The sequence below is a fragment of the Homalodisca vitripennis genome, unplaced genomic scaffold (assembly GCF_021130785.1).
Source record: "Homalodisca vitripennis isolate AUS2020 unplaced genomic scaffold, UT_GWSS_2.1 ScUCBcl_4093;HRSCAF=10037, whole genome shotgun sequence".
In the NCBI taxonomy this organism is placed as follows: domain Eukaryota; kingdom Metazoa; phylum Arthropoda; class Insecta; order Hemiptera; family Cicadellidae; genus Homalodisca; species Homalodisca vitripennis.
Window position 1 is genome coordinate 8,411 of NW_025780205.1, and position 16,461 is coordinate 24,871.

Genomic DNA, 16,461 nt, shown 5'->3' on the forward strand with positions numbered 1-16,461 from the left:
ATTAACTACTTGCAGTGTTTTTCACAACCCTAAGCTTTTTAAATAATAAACCACAGTCAATCCAACGGTAAAAAAACATGTGATTGAGTGAACTGTAAAGGTGAGTTTTTTACAATATTATTTATCCCTAATATTTAAATTTATGGAGCAAATATTACTATCTCAAAATGATTTAAATACTTAACCAAAACACCTTTTATACACTTTTCTTTCTAAAACACTAAAATGAACTTGATAAACACAATATAAAATTGGCACTTGTTGTCACACACATAAGCTCAGTCCAGCATCCACAGAACTTGGTCACAAAGTTCGTTTTACAAAGAGACTTGCTTCCTAAATGCATTGAATTAAGGGACATTGTATTTAATATTTTATCCTTTGTCAAAAAGTATACAAGACCACCAAGAAATGCTACTAATTTCAATTTGATTCCCTTAGTTAAAAAGGAGAGCATATATAATCATAATATAGGCAAATATAATCATAATATAAAAATGTTAAGTTTTTCATCAAATCTATAATTTATCCTGTTTCATCAAATTTCTAAAAGTATTTATGGAAGTCTTTGGGGGAGGTAGTTCTAAACCTTCAAGTCCTCCAGAGTGTTACAATTTTTTCCCATCCACCATTTGTAGTTATAAACCTGCCAGTGAACTATCTGTTCGGAATTTTAACAATTATAACTTAATTCTTCTTAATTTAAAAGGTGTGTTTTCTTTTTTAGGAATTGAAGTTGTTCAGCGAATCTATTAAAGGCACAAAACAGTATTCTTGTTCGGAGGGAGAAAAGGAAGTCAATCGGAAGAAAAACCGCTACAAAGATATTCTGCCATGTAAGACATTTAAATTTATACTTTATTTGTAGTAAATGTTTATTTCAATTACTCAATCCCTACCTATTAGGCCATGTTGTTGAAGCTACAAGTGATATCTAAATAAATGTTTCTTGTGTATATTTCCAAACTTGAGTGACACAGGGTGGGCGGCCATTAGCCCTTGCATCGCTTATCCCCCAGTCACTTGGAATTTGTAATGGAGACTTTTGTTCTTTGTTCTTTTTCTGTCACACTCTGAACCTTACATTTATCTGAAAGTAGTTACATTGTGTCCTTGTCTCGAACACTGATTTCTTGTTAAACAATATTAGGATCTGATATTAAAACAGAAAGTTCAGTATTTTGTTGATGTTTGTTTTCTATTGGTTGTAATTTAGATATTTCTATTGGTTTTGCTTTTAATTAAATTACTGTACTTTGAAACGTATGGTAAAAGTTGTTAGCTTTAAGGAGACTACAATATCACTTTTATTGTCCATTTTATACATATCATTATGAAAAGATTTGAGAAAAATTCTTATGTTTTTAACTTATTTAAACTTGTTATATTTAGTCATCAAGATTTAGAAGCAGGCTTTGTGTGGATATCCAATCACAGAGCTAAACCTCGCATGCCACTTTCATATATTTTGTGTTTCAACTCTTCAAGATTGTGTTTTTAAGAAATCCAGGTTATTAAAATTATTGTCACATATACACTTTTGAGGGTAAGGACAAATTAATGTGTCCATCAATAGGTATATTCTGTGTATCTCCACTGTACTCACATATGTATTCAATGATAGATATAACCTGTATATACATCTAATGATAAGCATATCCTAAATTTCTATTCCATGCTAGGGGTATATTAAGGAATTTATGTGTCTTTTGAACATTAACACTTTAACCTGGTTGTTTTAGAACAAGCCCGTCTTTAAAAGATCAAAGGTTTCCTTTATTAGGTTTTGATTCATAAAATCACTGGATTCTCTATTCAGCTCTCTAAAATATATTGTAATTAATTGTTTTGTGTTGTATAACAATTGTGTTTCAGTGGCATGGATTTTGGATAAATAAGGATTGTTTTTTTTAAACCTCCGATCTCGTGCCGTGACGGCCAGACACGTGGCAGGTCCGTGTTGTGAGTAGTAGTTGATTATATGCATCTTTCCCGCTACAACATTTATCACTACTAAGATCAAGTACCAATTTGGCGCTGAGCTGCAGTCGCATAAACATGGTCCCCTGTTATTGATTCTCCTGTCAAATGTTAATTGAGGAGTTTTATTGATTTCCTGCAAACAGAAGGGAATAGTGCAGCAGAAATCCATCGGAGAATGTCCCGTGTTTACGGAGAAGACATTATGAGTGATGGAGTTGTACGTGAATCTTGTTCAAAACTGAAGCCATTCGGCGATTTTTGTGGGTGTCAGTCAACAAGTTTGGCTTTCTACACCTCTCACGTACAACACTATCACTCATAATGTTTTCTCCTTAAACACAGTGCATTCTCCGATGGATTTCTGCTGCACTATTCCCTTCTGTTTGCAGGAAATCAATAAAACTCCTCAATTCACAATTGACAAGAGAATCAGTGGAGGTGGCCATATTTGTGTGACTGCTGCTCAACGCAAACTAGGTACTTGAACTCTGCAGTATTAAATGTTGCAGCAGATCGAATACTGCCCACACCATGTGTTGTGCTGTCATGGCGTGAGATTGGAAGTTAAAATAAACAGCCCTTGTAGATTGGTTCGATCAAACCCGGTCTACAGAAGAGATGGAGTTGTAGGAGATTTCTTGTAGTAGGTTTCTTGTAGTTTCCCAGATTTATTGCTTAGCACCACAATGTTAAATGAATGCTTACATCATCTGTAAACAACTGAGGTTTCGATTTAGCCTTCCTTTCTTCAACAATGCTAGAGAGGATATCCGGAGCTTCACCTGGCTGTTTAATCGGTGATCTGTTTGTAGCACTGACATGACACTGGCTGCTGTTTAAAATTGTCTTTTGTTCAGTAATCCTGTAACTGTTTCCACTTTGCGTATAAATTCTTTGCAAAGGTATGGTACATCATTATTCCTTTATATCCCACAGCTGTATTCCCATATAAAAGAGGAGGGATTCATTTTCATGCTAAAAGTAACTACAATGATTTTGTGTTTATGGGTGCGTAACTTGGTTCATTTCATTTTAGAATCAGGGTATTGCAGACTGAAGAGCTAAAGGTTTGAAAAAAATTACAATTGAAGACCTGGTCGGTTTGGTGAAAGTTTTGATTGAAGAACTGGGGGTTTTGGTAGATTGTAATTGAAAGACTAGTGGTAGAGATTGTGTCTTTAAGAGCTGGTCGGTTTGGTGAATGTTGTGATTGAAGAACTGGAGGTTTTGGTAGATTGTAATTGAAAGACTAGTGGTAGTGTAGCGCGCACGCACACTACTATTTTAATATAGTAATTTTTAGATGGTATTTTAGTAATTACACAGTGTGTAAATTAACTGGACTAACCCAAGTCCCTTTAACCGCGTGATGTGAGGTGACTGGCCGTGCTGAGGAAATGCAAGGGTCAGCACTCGTCAGCACGAGTCGGCAGTCGAGTTGAGGGCTCGGAGGTAGGCGGAGGGATTGGCAATGTAGAGTGTGTGAAGTAAGTTTATTTTGGTGGAGTGAGATGCGAACACACCGGTACACATATAGTAGTTTGGGTGCGCCTACGAGTGTTTTAGTGCATTTTGAATATAGATTGGACTCAAACAAAGGAGAAACGTGAGTAATTATTTCAAGACCCTTCTCAACCACTATTCTAAAATTTCCCTACGAGCTAGGGTGGTGGCAGCAAAACGCTATCCCTTTTATTAACCATGAGCCTCTCTGGCTAATATCGGAGGGCTTACAGTGGTGACCAGCGGTGGGATACGATAATTAAACCAGCAAATTATTTCAAAATGATTTCAAAACTTTAAAAGAACTCTAAAAGAAATAAAGAAGTGTACCACGTGGTTGAGAAAATTATTAGAACATTTCAGTTTACACTCCATTATCCAAATAACTACTATTCTAAATTCATTTACAAATTAATTGCGATGTTATATTTCTAAATTTCGAGTAAATTCAACTTATATGAACGAAGATGGACTTGGATTAGTTCTGTGTGCTTATTACACCATGTGCAACGCCATTACACTATGAAGCGGAAGTTGGACGCCATCATCATACGTCATCATAGAACATAGAAAGGAACAAGGAGGGCATACGTCACCGGACATCCAGTGATCCAGACCGGAACTACCAACTGCCGACCACTGTCTACGCAGATGTTGTCATCTCCGTCAACGCAGTCACGATCATCCACAGCCTTCGAGATGGCAGCCCTGTCACTATTTGGTGAGCAGTGGGAACTTTGTTAAATTAAATTAAATTAAATCATTGGCGAAACCTAAGATTAGACTACGTATTATTAGTAAATAGTTGGTTAAATAATATGGTTCAAAATGCTTTGGAAATAAATGGTGAATGCAGCATTGAGGCCAGGCTTTAAGCATTAAACTTCTTTATTGACAAACAGATTCAGAATTATTCAAATAAGAGAAATTAAAAGGATAACATCCTAGTATTTTATTTTGCCAAAGCCTCCATGTCAGGTCGTCACCTCCAGGGCATTCAGTCCATCATGTTTTCAGCGTAAATATAAGCAGAATAACGTGTTGATTAAAATCATTTGCTTGGAAATAGGGATATGCCAATGATTCTATATTAGCTTACTGTTCAATTTGATTGATAATTCATTAATATCTGTATACAAAAAGAAACCCGTAGAAATTTTAATATAAGTGTAAAAGAGTATAATAGCAATAATTGTTGGAAGTAACTTGTTGCTGACTTATAAAAAGGGTAAATTTCGAATTATACTGAAAACAAAGTGATATCAGTTAATGTGATTAACTATTAGAGTATATAAGTAATAGCACATAGTATATCATATAACAAATACGATTATTTAATATTATTGCAGCTGTATTGAGTCACATTACAGTATTGATATACTTGTATATCGAGGCATTGTTAGACTATTGATCCATTGATAACTCAATACTACCGATTAGTGATTGGTATCATTTGGAAATCGAAAAACTTTATTGTTTGATTGATCCATTATCGAAAATTGAAAAAAAAAGGGGAAAAGTTATTTTACTGAAAAATAGGGAAACTAGTTATTCACATTGTTGCTGTCAATGTCTTTTAGGGATTTCATTTAGAGCGTTTAAGTTTAACTATTGAATATCACTGATAACCTAGAGAATTGTATAGCTACTGTATTCCAAAGAGGAAAACCAAATTTTTTTAAATTATTAACGATGGGCACTGTACACCTAGAAGGGAAGACCGTTGAGGTCCAAGACGCCTTTGATGCCATATCGAATAAAGTGAGGTCGCTTCAAGTAAACACTAGATGAAACGTTAGCCAACGCTTCTACCTCCGCGGTGAACAAAACTGAAACATCTCCGTACCCGATGGACATGACCCTTGCAGACAGCAAGCCGTCATTTGAGCTTGTCTCAAGTATAGCCCATTACGATGGAGAGAAAGCGGATCTAGTCGCCCCCTTCTTTGACAACATCGAAGGAATTGGAGAGCTCAGCAATTGGAGTGAAGCTCAAAAACTTCAAGTTTTAAAACTTAAACTAACAGGCAGTGCTCTACAGTTTGCAAAGTCAGACGAAAAATGTAAAAACTCAACAACTTTAGAAGAAATAAAAGCTGCTTTTATGGAAAGATTCGGCGATAGCCTACCAGATCATTACTACTTCGAGCAATTGGCTAGCATACGACAAAACAGAGGAGAAACTATTGAGCAGTTCTCTGACCGAGTAAAAAGGGTCAGTGATAAAACTCTAAGAGTTACAAACAACGCTGAAGCAAACCAAATTCTGAGAGAAGAGGCCGATAGAAGAGCCATGGATGCCTTTGTAAGAGGATTAAATGGTGAAATAGGACGGCAGACCAGGATCAAGTTCCCTAAAACATTCAGAGAAGCTGTAACCACGGCGATAGCTCTAAACAACTTAGAGAAAAGACCATCCGAATTTGAGGAGAAGACAAGGCGAGTTTTTGGAACGATCACCGATACTACGTGTTACACTTGTGGGAAACCAGGCCATAAAGCCAGAGAATGCCAATCCAGGCGAGTAGATATTGTATGTTATACATGTAAGAAGAAAGGTCACAAAGAGAGGGATTGTAGAAGTAAAAGTGAAACAACTACCTATTATTGTGAAAATTGCCGAAAACCTGGACACACAGCAAACAATTGTTGGGGTATGAGAAATACAGCATTAGGAAGAGGCGCAGCTAGAGGAGGAACCTTCAGGAGCAGAGGGTATCAGCATGGAGGACGTGGATCAGTTTCGAACACGTTAAACCACAACGAGGGACCCAGGCACGCCGCTGGGAACCTCAGAAATCATTAAATCTGAACCACACGGGACTCAGACAGGCGAAGTTGAATTTCAAAGCTGTTGCCACTTTGACACAAGAAAATGTGAGTGAATTAATTGTACAAGGGTGCATAGGAGGAGTGAACGGTCTCATTGTAATCGATACAGGAGCACAAGTATCACTGATCGATAGGACAATGGCTCAGAACAAGCTAACTCCAACTGAAATCCAAATACGAGGTATCACTGGTGCTGTTATGAACGTTTACGGCACTGTAACAGAGACCTTGCAACTAGAGTTACTTGATTTAAAATGCGACTTCGTAGCAACAGATCTCCCTGAAGATTATATTGCTATCCTAGGATACGATGTTTTGAAACGAAAAAAGGCTGTGATTGACCTTGAGAATAAGTCTCTGAGTATTGGAAACAAGATAGCATGCAGTTTCCATGAAAGAGAATCCCCTGTAACTCGAAGCAGGAGAAGTGGCATTGGCATTGTTCAATGTTCCCACGAAACAAGTTCAACAAACCTTAATCCACCAAAACAAATCCTGAAGGAAGAAATACCTGACATTTTAGCGTATAGTCGCACAAACATCAACGTGCCTGCCCGTTCAGAAATGCTTATTCAAGTAAAATTAAGCAAAAACAAAAAGGATCAAATGGAACAAATGGAAGGAAAAACAGTAATTACAGAACCAGCGTTAGTAAAAGTTCATGGCATCAATGTCGCTAGAAGCCTTTCAAAAGTGAATAAAGGAATGTGTTGGACCAAAATCATAAATATCACCTCTGAAAATTTAGTGATATACAAGAATACGCTGCTCTGCAAAATAGAAGAGCCACACAGTGAAGCAAATAAAGGAGCATGGAAACGAGTAAATCTAACACAAAATAGGACAGAGGAATTCAATGGAAAACTTGAAGAAAAATTAAAGCACCTCCCAACTGAAGACCAAAATAAATTAAAAAATGTTCTCCAACGCTACAAGCGTCTATTTAGCTTAGGAGGAATAGAGAATTTGGGGTGTACTTCTTTAGTTACTCACAAAATCAACACGAGCCAACATCCTCCGATCAATAAGAAACCTTACAGAGTGCCACAATCACAGAGAGGTACTCTACAAAATTTGATACAAGAACAATTAGATAAAGGTGTAATTGTACCCAGTACTTCCCCATGGTCAGCACCGGTAATCATTGTCCCCAAGAAAGCAGGCTCTGATGGTACCATCAGTTATCGTCTATGTGTAGACTATCGGGAACTCAATAAAATTACAGTTCCGGAAATATATCCCCTTCCAGATATACATGAAACTTTAGACATGTTAGGAGGCAGTCAGTACTTCTCGGCACTGGATCTGAATTCAGGTTTCTATCAGGTAAAAATGCACCCTGAAAGTCAAGAGAAGACGGCCTTCAGTACTCCTGATGGTCATTATGAATATACACGCATGCCAATGGGATTGATCAATTCTCCTTCTGTATTTTCAACGATTGGTTGATACTACTCTCACAGGTCTGAAAGGAAAAGCATGTTTGCCCTACATGGATGATATCCTAATCTTCAGTTCGAGTATTGATCAGCACGCTAAAGATCTTAGTGAAGTTCTAGAGAGATTTCAAGAGGTAAATTTGAGTATCCAGTTGAAGAAATGCCAAATAGCAAAGTCTGAAATTAACTTCCTAGGCCATGTTGTATCGAGAGATGGAATCAAACCATGTCAGAATAAGATTGAAGCTGTCAAAAATTTTCCAAGACCCAAGAATGAAAAGGAACTTCGTGGATTTATAGGACTATGTAGTTACTATAGGAGGCATGTACCGAAATTTGCCGACATCGCTAAACCTCTGACAAAATTAACCAAAAAAGACCAAAAGTTTGAGTGGAACGAAGAAGCGGAAACATCATTTGAAAAATTGAAGACCATCCTTGTAACTGAACCTTTATTAGTGTATCCAAATTTCTCCAAGGAATTCGTCTTAAGCACTGATGCAAGTAATGTTGCACTTGGCGCAGTATTAGGACAAGTGATTAATGGAATAGAACACCCTATCGCCTATGCGTCAAGACAGTTAAACTCTGCTGAGCAGAATTATACAGTAACAGAAAAAGAACTTTTAGCAGTTGTATGGGCAGTAAAGTATTTCCGATGCTACCTGTACGGACGATCATTCTCCTTGTATACTGATCACAGCGCAATCAGATGGCTGCTGTCGCTAAAAGATCCTTCGAGTAGACTCACTAGATGGGCACTGAAATTGGCTGAATATGACTACAAGGTATTCCATAAACCAGGGATAAAAAATCAAAACGCTGATTGTCTGAGCAGAATTGTGTGCAAGAATACTGTGGAAAGTCTACCTATATTGGATGTGGACAGCATTAAAGAAAATCAATGTAAGGATGAAGAGTGCCAGAGATTGAAAAAATACCCTCAGTTCAAAACAAGTCCACAAGGAGTCATCTATATAAAGAGGCAGGACAGACAACTGATAGTCGTTCCAAGACGGTTAAGAGAGAAGGTTATTCGTTTACACCATGATATCCCGACAGCAGGTCATGGAGGTATCAAGAAGACGATGTTAAGAATCCAAGAAAAGTTTTATTGGCCGAAAATGAAATTAGATGTTGTCTCCTTTATCAGAGCATGTGATCCATGCAATAAAAGAATGGATTACGGAAAAACTAAAGCACCTTTAGGTAAATTTCAAGAAAGTACAGAATTTGGATACCGGATTTCGTGTGACATTGTTGGCCCATTACCCCTAACAAGCTCCAAAAACAAATACATACTGACAGTTATAGATCATTTTACAAGGTACGGAGAGTTTATTGCATTGCCAGACCAAAACTGCAGAAACAATAGCCCGAGCACTTGTGCAGAGAGTCATTACGAAGATGGGAGTACCCTGTGAATTAATTACTGATCAAGGCTCAAATTTCACATCCGAAATAATGAAAAGCATGTGTGCTCTACTAAGAATAAAGAAACTTCAAACCACCGCATATCATCCCATGAGCAATGGTAGAACAGAAAGAGTTCATAGATCCATACCCAAGATGCTAAGTCATTATGTCAACCGAAATCAAACAGACTGGGACGAGCTCCTACCAATGGTAAATATGGCTTATAACTCTCAAGTGCATGATTCAACAGGATTTTCTCCTTTTGAGCTTAGTCTTTGGAAGAGAGATGAAGACTCCCTTAGAAGATGATCTATTGATCACAGAAGAAGATGATGGTTACCCTGATTATGTCGAAGATCTTAAGATGAAGTTGAATGCCGTAAGGAATTTGTCTCAACAATGCCAAGACCATGCAAGAAACCCAGCAAAAGAGACAATACGACAAGAATTCTAAGCTAAATAAATTTGAAGAGGGCCAACGAGTATACCTTCACGTGCCCCAAGTGAAAAAAGGAAGAGTGAAGAAGTTGTCTAGACCATGGAAAGGTCCATACACAATTGTCAAGGTTATATCAGATTTGAATGTCGTACTCCGAATTAAAAGGAAGAATGTAACTGTACATGTGAATCGAGTAAAAACCTGTCACCGAGTTTAAGTTGCAAGAACAAGGAAGTAGCCAAAATGATCCAAAAGCTGCTCAGGTAGCAGAAGAAGAAGAACAGGAAGAAATCATTGAAGAGACCGAAGACCATGAAGAGGCATTCAATAGAGTAGCCGGACAAAATGAAGAACAAGACAGGAGAGAACCAAGCCCAGGAACCGCAGAAGAGCGACCAGGCCCTTTTAGATCCATAAGAGATAGAAGAAAACCGTGTAGATTCAAAGACTATGAAGTTTATTAAATAATAGGAATGTATATACATATTGTTATGACAGTGAACGTGTATTGCATCGTTTATTTAGTAGTTAAAAGTAAACGCAATGTATTGAATAATTATGTATTGTTTGTTATTTGAGGATGTTATATGATACACTAAAATATTTCTCGTTAGTATGTTATGCTTCTTGTCTGATGTGTAAGTAAAAGATGTTTTAGAGTACCACGTACAAAGTAGAATGCAATAGTTACTCCGAATTGAATGGGTTGTATGCGTGAGTATGAATGTTGTATGACTGTGAAACGAATGTTGATGAATGGGTATGCAAGGTGTGTGAATAAAAGCCAAATTAAAGGATCCAAACAATTCAAATGTGTGATTGAGTACACTATAAGGAAAGAAGTTATATCTACGCAGGTTAAGATAAGAAACATAAGATCAAGCTGTACGTAATAAAATAAATTCGAATAAGTCAGGATATTCATGAAGTAAACAATTATTAGGATCTAAATGATGATTTCAGGAATACTTGTACTCTTTGTCGAGACAGGAATGGCAGAGAATGAAATGACACAGGGAATCGTTTTCAAGAAACTTCATGACACAATTATTTCCGAGGATGAATGGAAGATTGTATTAGATTTTAATATGATAGAAATAAGAGACGAACTTGAGTCACTTAAGACATTGTGCACAGACTTAGTTTATTATACGAACACTAGTGTAAATGTGTGGGATGAGGACTTTGCTTTCGAATATAGTAGAATTAAGACCGGGATAGACCAGTATGAATCCGATGTAAGTGACTTATTTAGACTTCTACCTACAGAACGCTCCAAGCGAGGACTAGTTGATGCAGGAGGATATGCATTGAAATGGTTGTTTGGTGTGCCCACTAGCGAAGATATGGAACAAGTTAATAGTAAAGTTGAAGAGATAAAAAAGATTAGCGGATCACTGTTGAGTTCTAGAGAAAACCAAATCACCTTAATGAAAGACATGAATGAAAAGATGGTAACAAATACTAAAGCCATATCAGAGATAATGACTAAACTTACTCATTCAAATAGCATGTTAATCACTTCACTCCAAGGATTCGAACAAGAAAACATTATGCTACATCGTTCATTAACAAAACATTTAAAATCTGTCAGTCTAGCACGTCATTTAGGTCAAACCATAGATGAAGCAAAGTTAAGAATTGTTGAGTTTAGGCAAGCTTTAGAATTAGTAAACACAGGTAGAATAAGCAGCAAATTACTACCACCCCCCATGAGTTTGTAAACATATTGCTTGACATAGGAAAAGTCATACCTCGTCATTTGAAACTAATTATACCAGTTAATGAAGAGGACGTATTTATGTATTACACCTTTTGCACTGCTCATGCTTTAGCCACCAAGACAGGAATTAGATTGATCGTAACTGTACCTTTAAGTTCGCAAGACAGACGTCTTGAACTTTATAAAGTAGAAGTTATTCCATTGTACCAAACAAAACCTTCAACATTGGTTAAAATGGAATGTACAAGTTGATTATTTGTTGATCTCCAAAGAGAGACAGTATTATGCACCTATCGATTTTAACACACTAAGTCAGTGTAGACTAAGTCATTTTTATTTGTGTCCTAACTCTATAAATGTATTGCATCATAGCGTTAATGATTGTATATTCGCTCTATTCATGGGATCTAACCTAGTCACAGAAAAATGTTCACGAACCTTAACCATAAATGTAACTTCACCTGTATGGATCCAAAACGGCAATGATTGGATCTATAGCCTAAAGGAACCATATAAAGTCATACTTAACTGTATGAGGAGTTCTGATGGAGAAAAACTCAGTTATCTCTCCACCACATCTAGGTTATTTAGAATTAACTTTAAACAAGTCTGGAATATTAAAACAGGCTTCAAGTTGCGCTATCTTTGGTAAATATAATAAGTTATTCTCGAGGACTCAAGGAAATATAAAATATAAATTTGACATTAACCATTTGCACATCCCAAAGATTAACCTGTTGCTATCTCACGAAGAAAAATCTAATCTTTAAAAACAGTAGCTTGTTATTTGAAACAATGCAAAAAGTCAAGGACAATCTTAAAGATAATCACATAGAACTAGACCTTAACAAGCTTTTAAATGATACACATGTTTTGTACCCTAGTATCAAAGAAAGTATAGAAACCCCACTGAACTATTTCTACATTATCATAGTTTCAATGTTTATTTTGTTCATTTTGAATAGTGTACTTTGCGTAGTTTTGTTTTGTCACAGGAAAATGCCAACCTGTGCGAGGATGTCCTCAGTTGCTGAGCGGCAAGCCCCAACCATTCGAGTAGAACATGGAACTCCGCTCGCAGAAATTATTCAGGAGTCTTCCTTTGTTCAATTCAATACACCAAGCCCGCCTTGAAGTACGGTATTGTGAAATTCATTGTAGTGCTGAACCAGTCAGGTCAGTGTTGCAAAGACTATATTTGTTATAAATATGTGGGGACTTGCCAAGCTCAAGAAATGTAATGTAGTTAGGAGGACATATATCTTAAGTGATTGTCAATGTCAAGTAGAATTAAATTGTAGATTATAAGAACTTACGCAGCCTAAAATACTATTTTGTCCTTTTAAGTTGTGAAAAAATGATGTAATGTAAAATGTTATCCTATACATTTTTTTTTGAAGTATTGTAAATGTTTGTTATATTCTGAGAATCTAAGATGTATCACCATGAAAATTCTGTATGATCCATCTTTCCTGAAAGGGAGAGTGATGTAGCGCGCACGCACACTACTATTTTAATATAGTAATTTTTAGATGGTATTTTAGTAATTACACAGTGTGTAAATTAACTGGACTAACCCAAGTCCCTTTAACCGCGTGATGTGAGGTGACTGGCCGTGCTGAGGAAATGCAAGGGTCAGCACTCGTCAGCACGAGTCGGCAGTCGAGTTGAGGGCTCGGAGGTAGGCGGAGGGATTGGCAATGTAGAGTGTGTGAAGTAAGTTTATTTTGGTGGAGTGAGATGCGAACACACCGGTACACATATAGTAGTTTGGGTGCGCCTACGAGTGTTTTAGTGCATTTTGAATATAGATTGGACTCAAACAAAGGAGAAACGTGAGTAATTATTTCAAGACCCTTCTCAACCACTATTCTAAATTTCCCTACGAGCTAGGGTGGTGGCAGCAAAACGCTATCCCTTTTATTAACCATGAGCCTCTCTGGCTAATATCGGAGGGCTTACAGTAGAGATTGTGTCTTTAAGAGCTGGTCGGTTTGGTGAATGTTTTGATTGAAGAACTGGAGGTTTTGGTAGATTGTAATTGAAAGACTAGTGGTAGAGATTGTGTCTTTAAGAGCTGGTCGGTTTGGTGAATGTTGTGATTGAAGAACTGGAGATTTTGGTAGATTGTAATTGAAAGACTAGTGGTAGAGATTGTGTTTTAAGAGCTAAACAGCTTAGTTGAGATTGGCATAATGATCCTGAAATGCCAATGTATTTTGTATGGTTCTTAATTTTGTACAAATAAAAATATGTCACTCAATTTTGAATACATCAAATAACGATGAATTAAAAACTAGTTATTGTATTTTCATTTCCTTAGAAAGTTATTTTGTACAATGTTTCTATTCTACACCATAGGGGTATTCTGCATCTTCCTATAAATGTTTGTAGACATGATCTCTCTGTTTATATTCTCAGTTCTCTGGATTGTATGATAAATAAACTGCTGGTAATTAACATTTTGCGAACCATATGGATATCTTGGCTTTACCATATGGGTTTTCATTATGATTACATATATATACTATTTATATTGTATAAAATAGTTTTCTCTTTACTAATACTATACAAAATGTACTCATACAAAGGCTAGAAGTGAACAATTTTTGTTTATCACTCAATAAATGTTTTGATCTGTTTGAATTTGGAATATTTATAAGCAGTAGATATATGTGTTGCATACATTTATTTCATTTCAATTTGATCAACTGAATAGTTTTTAGCCTCTGTATATTCTAGGAATATTGATAAAAAACTATGAACTCACTTACCCAGGTTTTATATATATCAAATCTATATAGATTTGATGGAATATATATAGTGGGGAGTTCTTGATGTAACCTTGTACATTTTGGTTTCTTTGGATGAAACCCTATATATTTTAAATGATTTCTTTCCATTGCTAGAAACTTATCAATTGGCTCAAGCAATGTTGAAGCTTTTCATGCTTTGATTATAACTATTATGTCTCTTTATGATATAGATAATTTGGTACTATTATTATCATTTAATGTTGTTGATCTTTCCATAGCTTTTCTGAATATTTGTAAAGTAAAAATAATTAGCATTCTGAAGCTATCAGAATTTTTTTAGTGCATGAATTTTTAGTTTTTATCACCAATTAGTATTTACTAAGTCCTTTTCAAACTAATATAATTAAATCAAAGTTATAAATAGAAAGAAATGTTTTATTCCAGACTAACGTTATAACAAAAATCATAAAACTGTGTACATTCATTTTCATGTTACATTATCTACTTTGTGTTCTGTTCGCAATTCACCAAGTGTGTAAATAGTTTCTGAAGTCTTCAGGAAGAATATTGAAGTGCTTCGCTGGGAGTTTCGACTGGGGTATAAGAAGGTTTTTTGAGTCAGTTGTTATTCTGTAAACAGGTTCAGAGGATTTGTTGTTTCTCATGTTTTGATCATGAGTAGCTGTTATTCTGTTCAGGTTTCTATGTGAATTAGCATGTGTGATTACTTCATTGATGTATGCAGAATCTACTTTGAGAATTCCAGCTACTCCTAGATGTAGAGTCAACCAGGATGCACACTTCCTCATAGTAAGATGATTATCCTGTAGCAAATATAAGATTCAAATAGGTTGTGAATCATTAGATTTGTTGTGGTCGATGTATCTACAACTTCGATGCAGAAATAGAATTTAAATTATTCTGCAATCAATTAATTTGCCAGCCTTTCAGAGGATTGTCTTGCGAGAGTAAAAACAACATTATTCAAATTCAATCCAATTTCATTATACGCGTACATGCAGTATATATTTATTCTTTTTTAAAGAACTTTGAGGATCTTATCAAACAGAATAAGAGGGAGGTCGATATTACTGATGAAAACTGGTACCATCACAGACAGGATTTGAACCTGCTCTATCTCTTACCTCATGTGTTAAATAGTATCAACATTTTTTTTACAAGCATATATTGTATTGTGTATGTGAATATTTATATAGGTGTGTATCTAATTAGCACTTGGTAGTTCACTTGTGTACACTTAAGAATGTCATAAAATTTATACAAAAATTAAATAGAATGTAACAAACATAAAAAATTTAATGTTTTCTAAAACTTTTCAAAGTAGCATATCATTTTGTCAATTAAATATCTCTTCAATTTCAAATTAGTAATCGTATCATTTTTTAAATTCTTTATTACACTTGAATGTAGTTATAGACGTTGTTGCTTCATACGATGGGGTTTTCTCGTAAAACTCGAGGTGGTGATGATTTCGAGTAACACTGGATCTGGTTTGTGTTTAAAGGATGCAACATTAAATTATTCTTTTCCTCTCTCAGTTATTGTGTTGATATTGTTGTAGTATCAAAGATGTACTGTCCTTAGACAGAAATCACTTTTAAATCTGTGAAATGTTCTTTTGCTGACTAATTTATTATGAGCCTCAGAAGTGTTTTATTGATCTTTTTCTTTCATATTATTGAGATACACTCTTTTAGTTACTTCATAAAGACACTAGTCATAATGGATATGAGTATGTGTACATAAACAGAAATTATAAGGTTATATGTAGTATCACATATTTAAAATATTTTTATGTGCATTGTTATCTTATTGAAAGGACTAATGGCACTACTGATGGCAATAGTTATACTTTTCGTATTATTTCCTTTTAATTTTGTATGTTATCTTTCAGCATTTTTGAAAAAGAAACTTTACGTCTTGCTTACGGATAACTTAATGCAAATTGATTCAGGGCTTTAGAAATGATGTCCGTTTTGGATGCACCTGATTAAGTTTCATAATTATCCTAGCCTGTGCCAACCTAGGCCTCACCAGAAGGTACCAGGAAATGAACATCTGTATAATGTCAGACAGTCAGGCAGCTCTTAAAGCTCTTGACTCCAACAGCATTTCATCCAAGCTTGTGTGGGAGTGCTTTAACACTCTCTGCAAGCTTGGATCACGCAACTGTGTGCGTCTTGGTTGGGTACCGGGCCACACAGGCATAGGTGGCAACGAATGCGCCGACAGGCTTGCCAAAAGCGGAGCAAGCATGCCATACACCGGTCCAGAACCGAGTTGTGGTATAAGCAAGTCAGCCGCTTATCAAAGTATAAACAAATGGTCCAGGAAGACACACCGCTTGCG

At 36.0% G+C, this 16,461-nt stretch overlaps 1 protein-coding gene across 1 annotated transcript in view; it reads left to right on the plus strand.

Annotated features, from left to right (window-relative positions):
* Positions 1-727: 727 nt before the first annotated feature.
* Positions 728-16,461, plus strand: part of LOC124372813 (tyrosine-protein phosphatase non-receptor type 12-like) — a gene marked incomplete at both ends in the record, with an annotated part of 38,428 nt that continues 22,694 nt past the window's right edge. Inside the window, 1 exon segment of the mRNA XM_046831220.1 lies at positions 728-836. Coding sequence (XP_046687176.1) covers positions 728-836 — 109 coding nt within the window.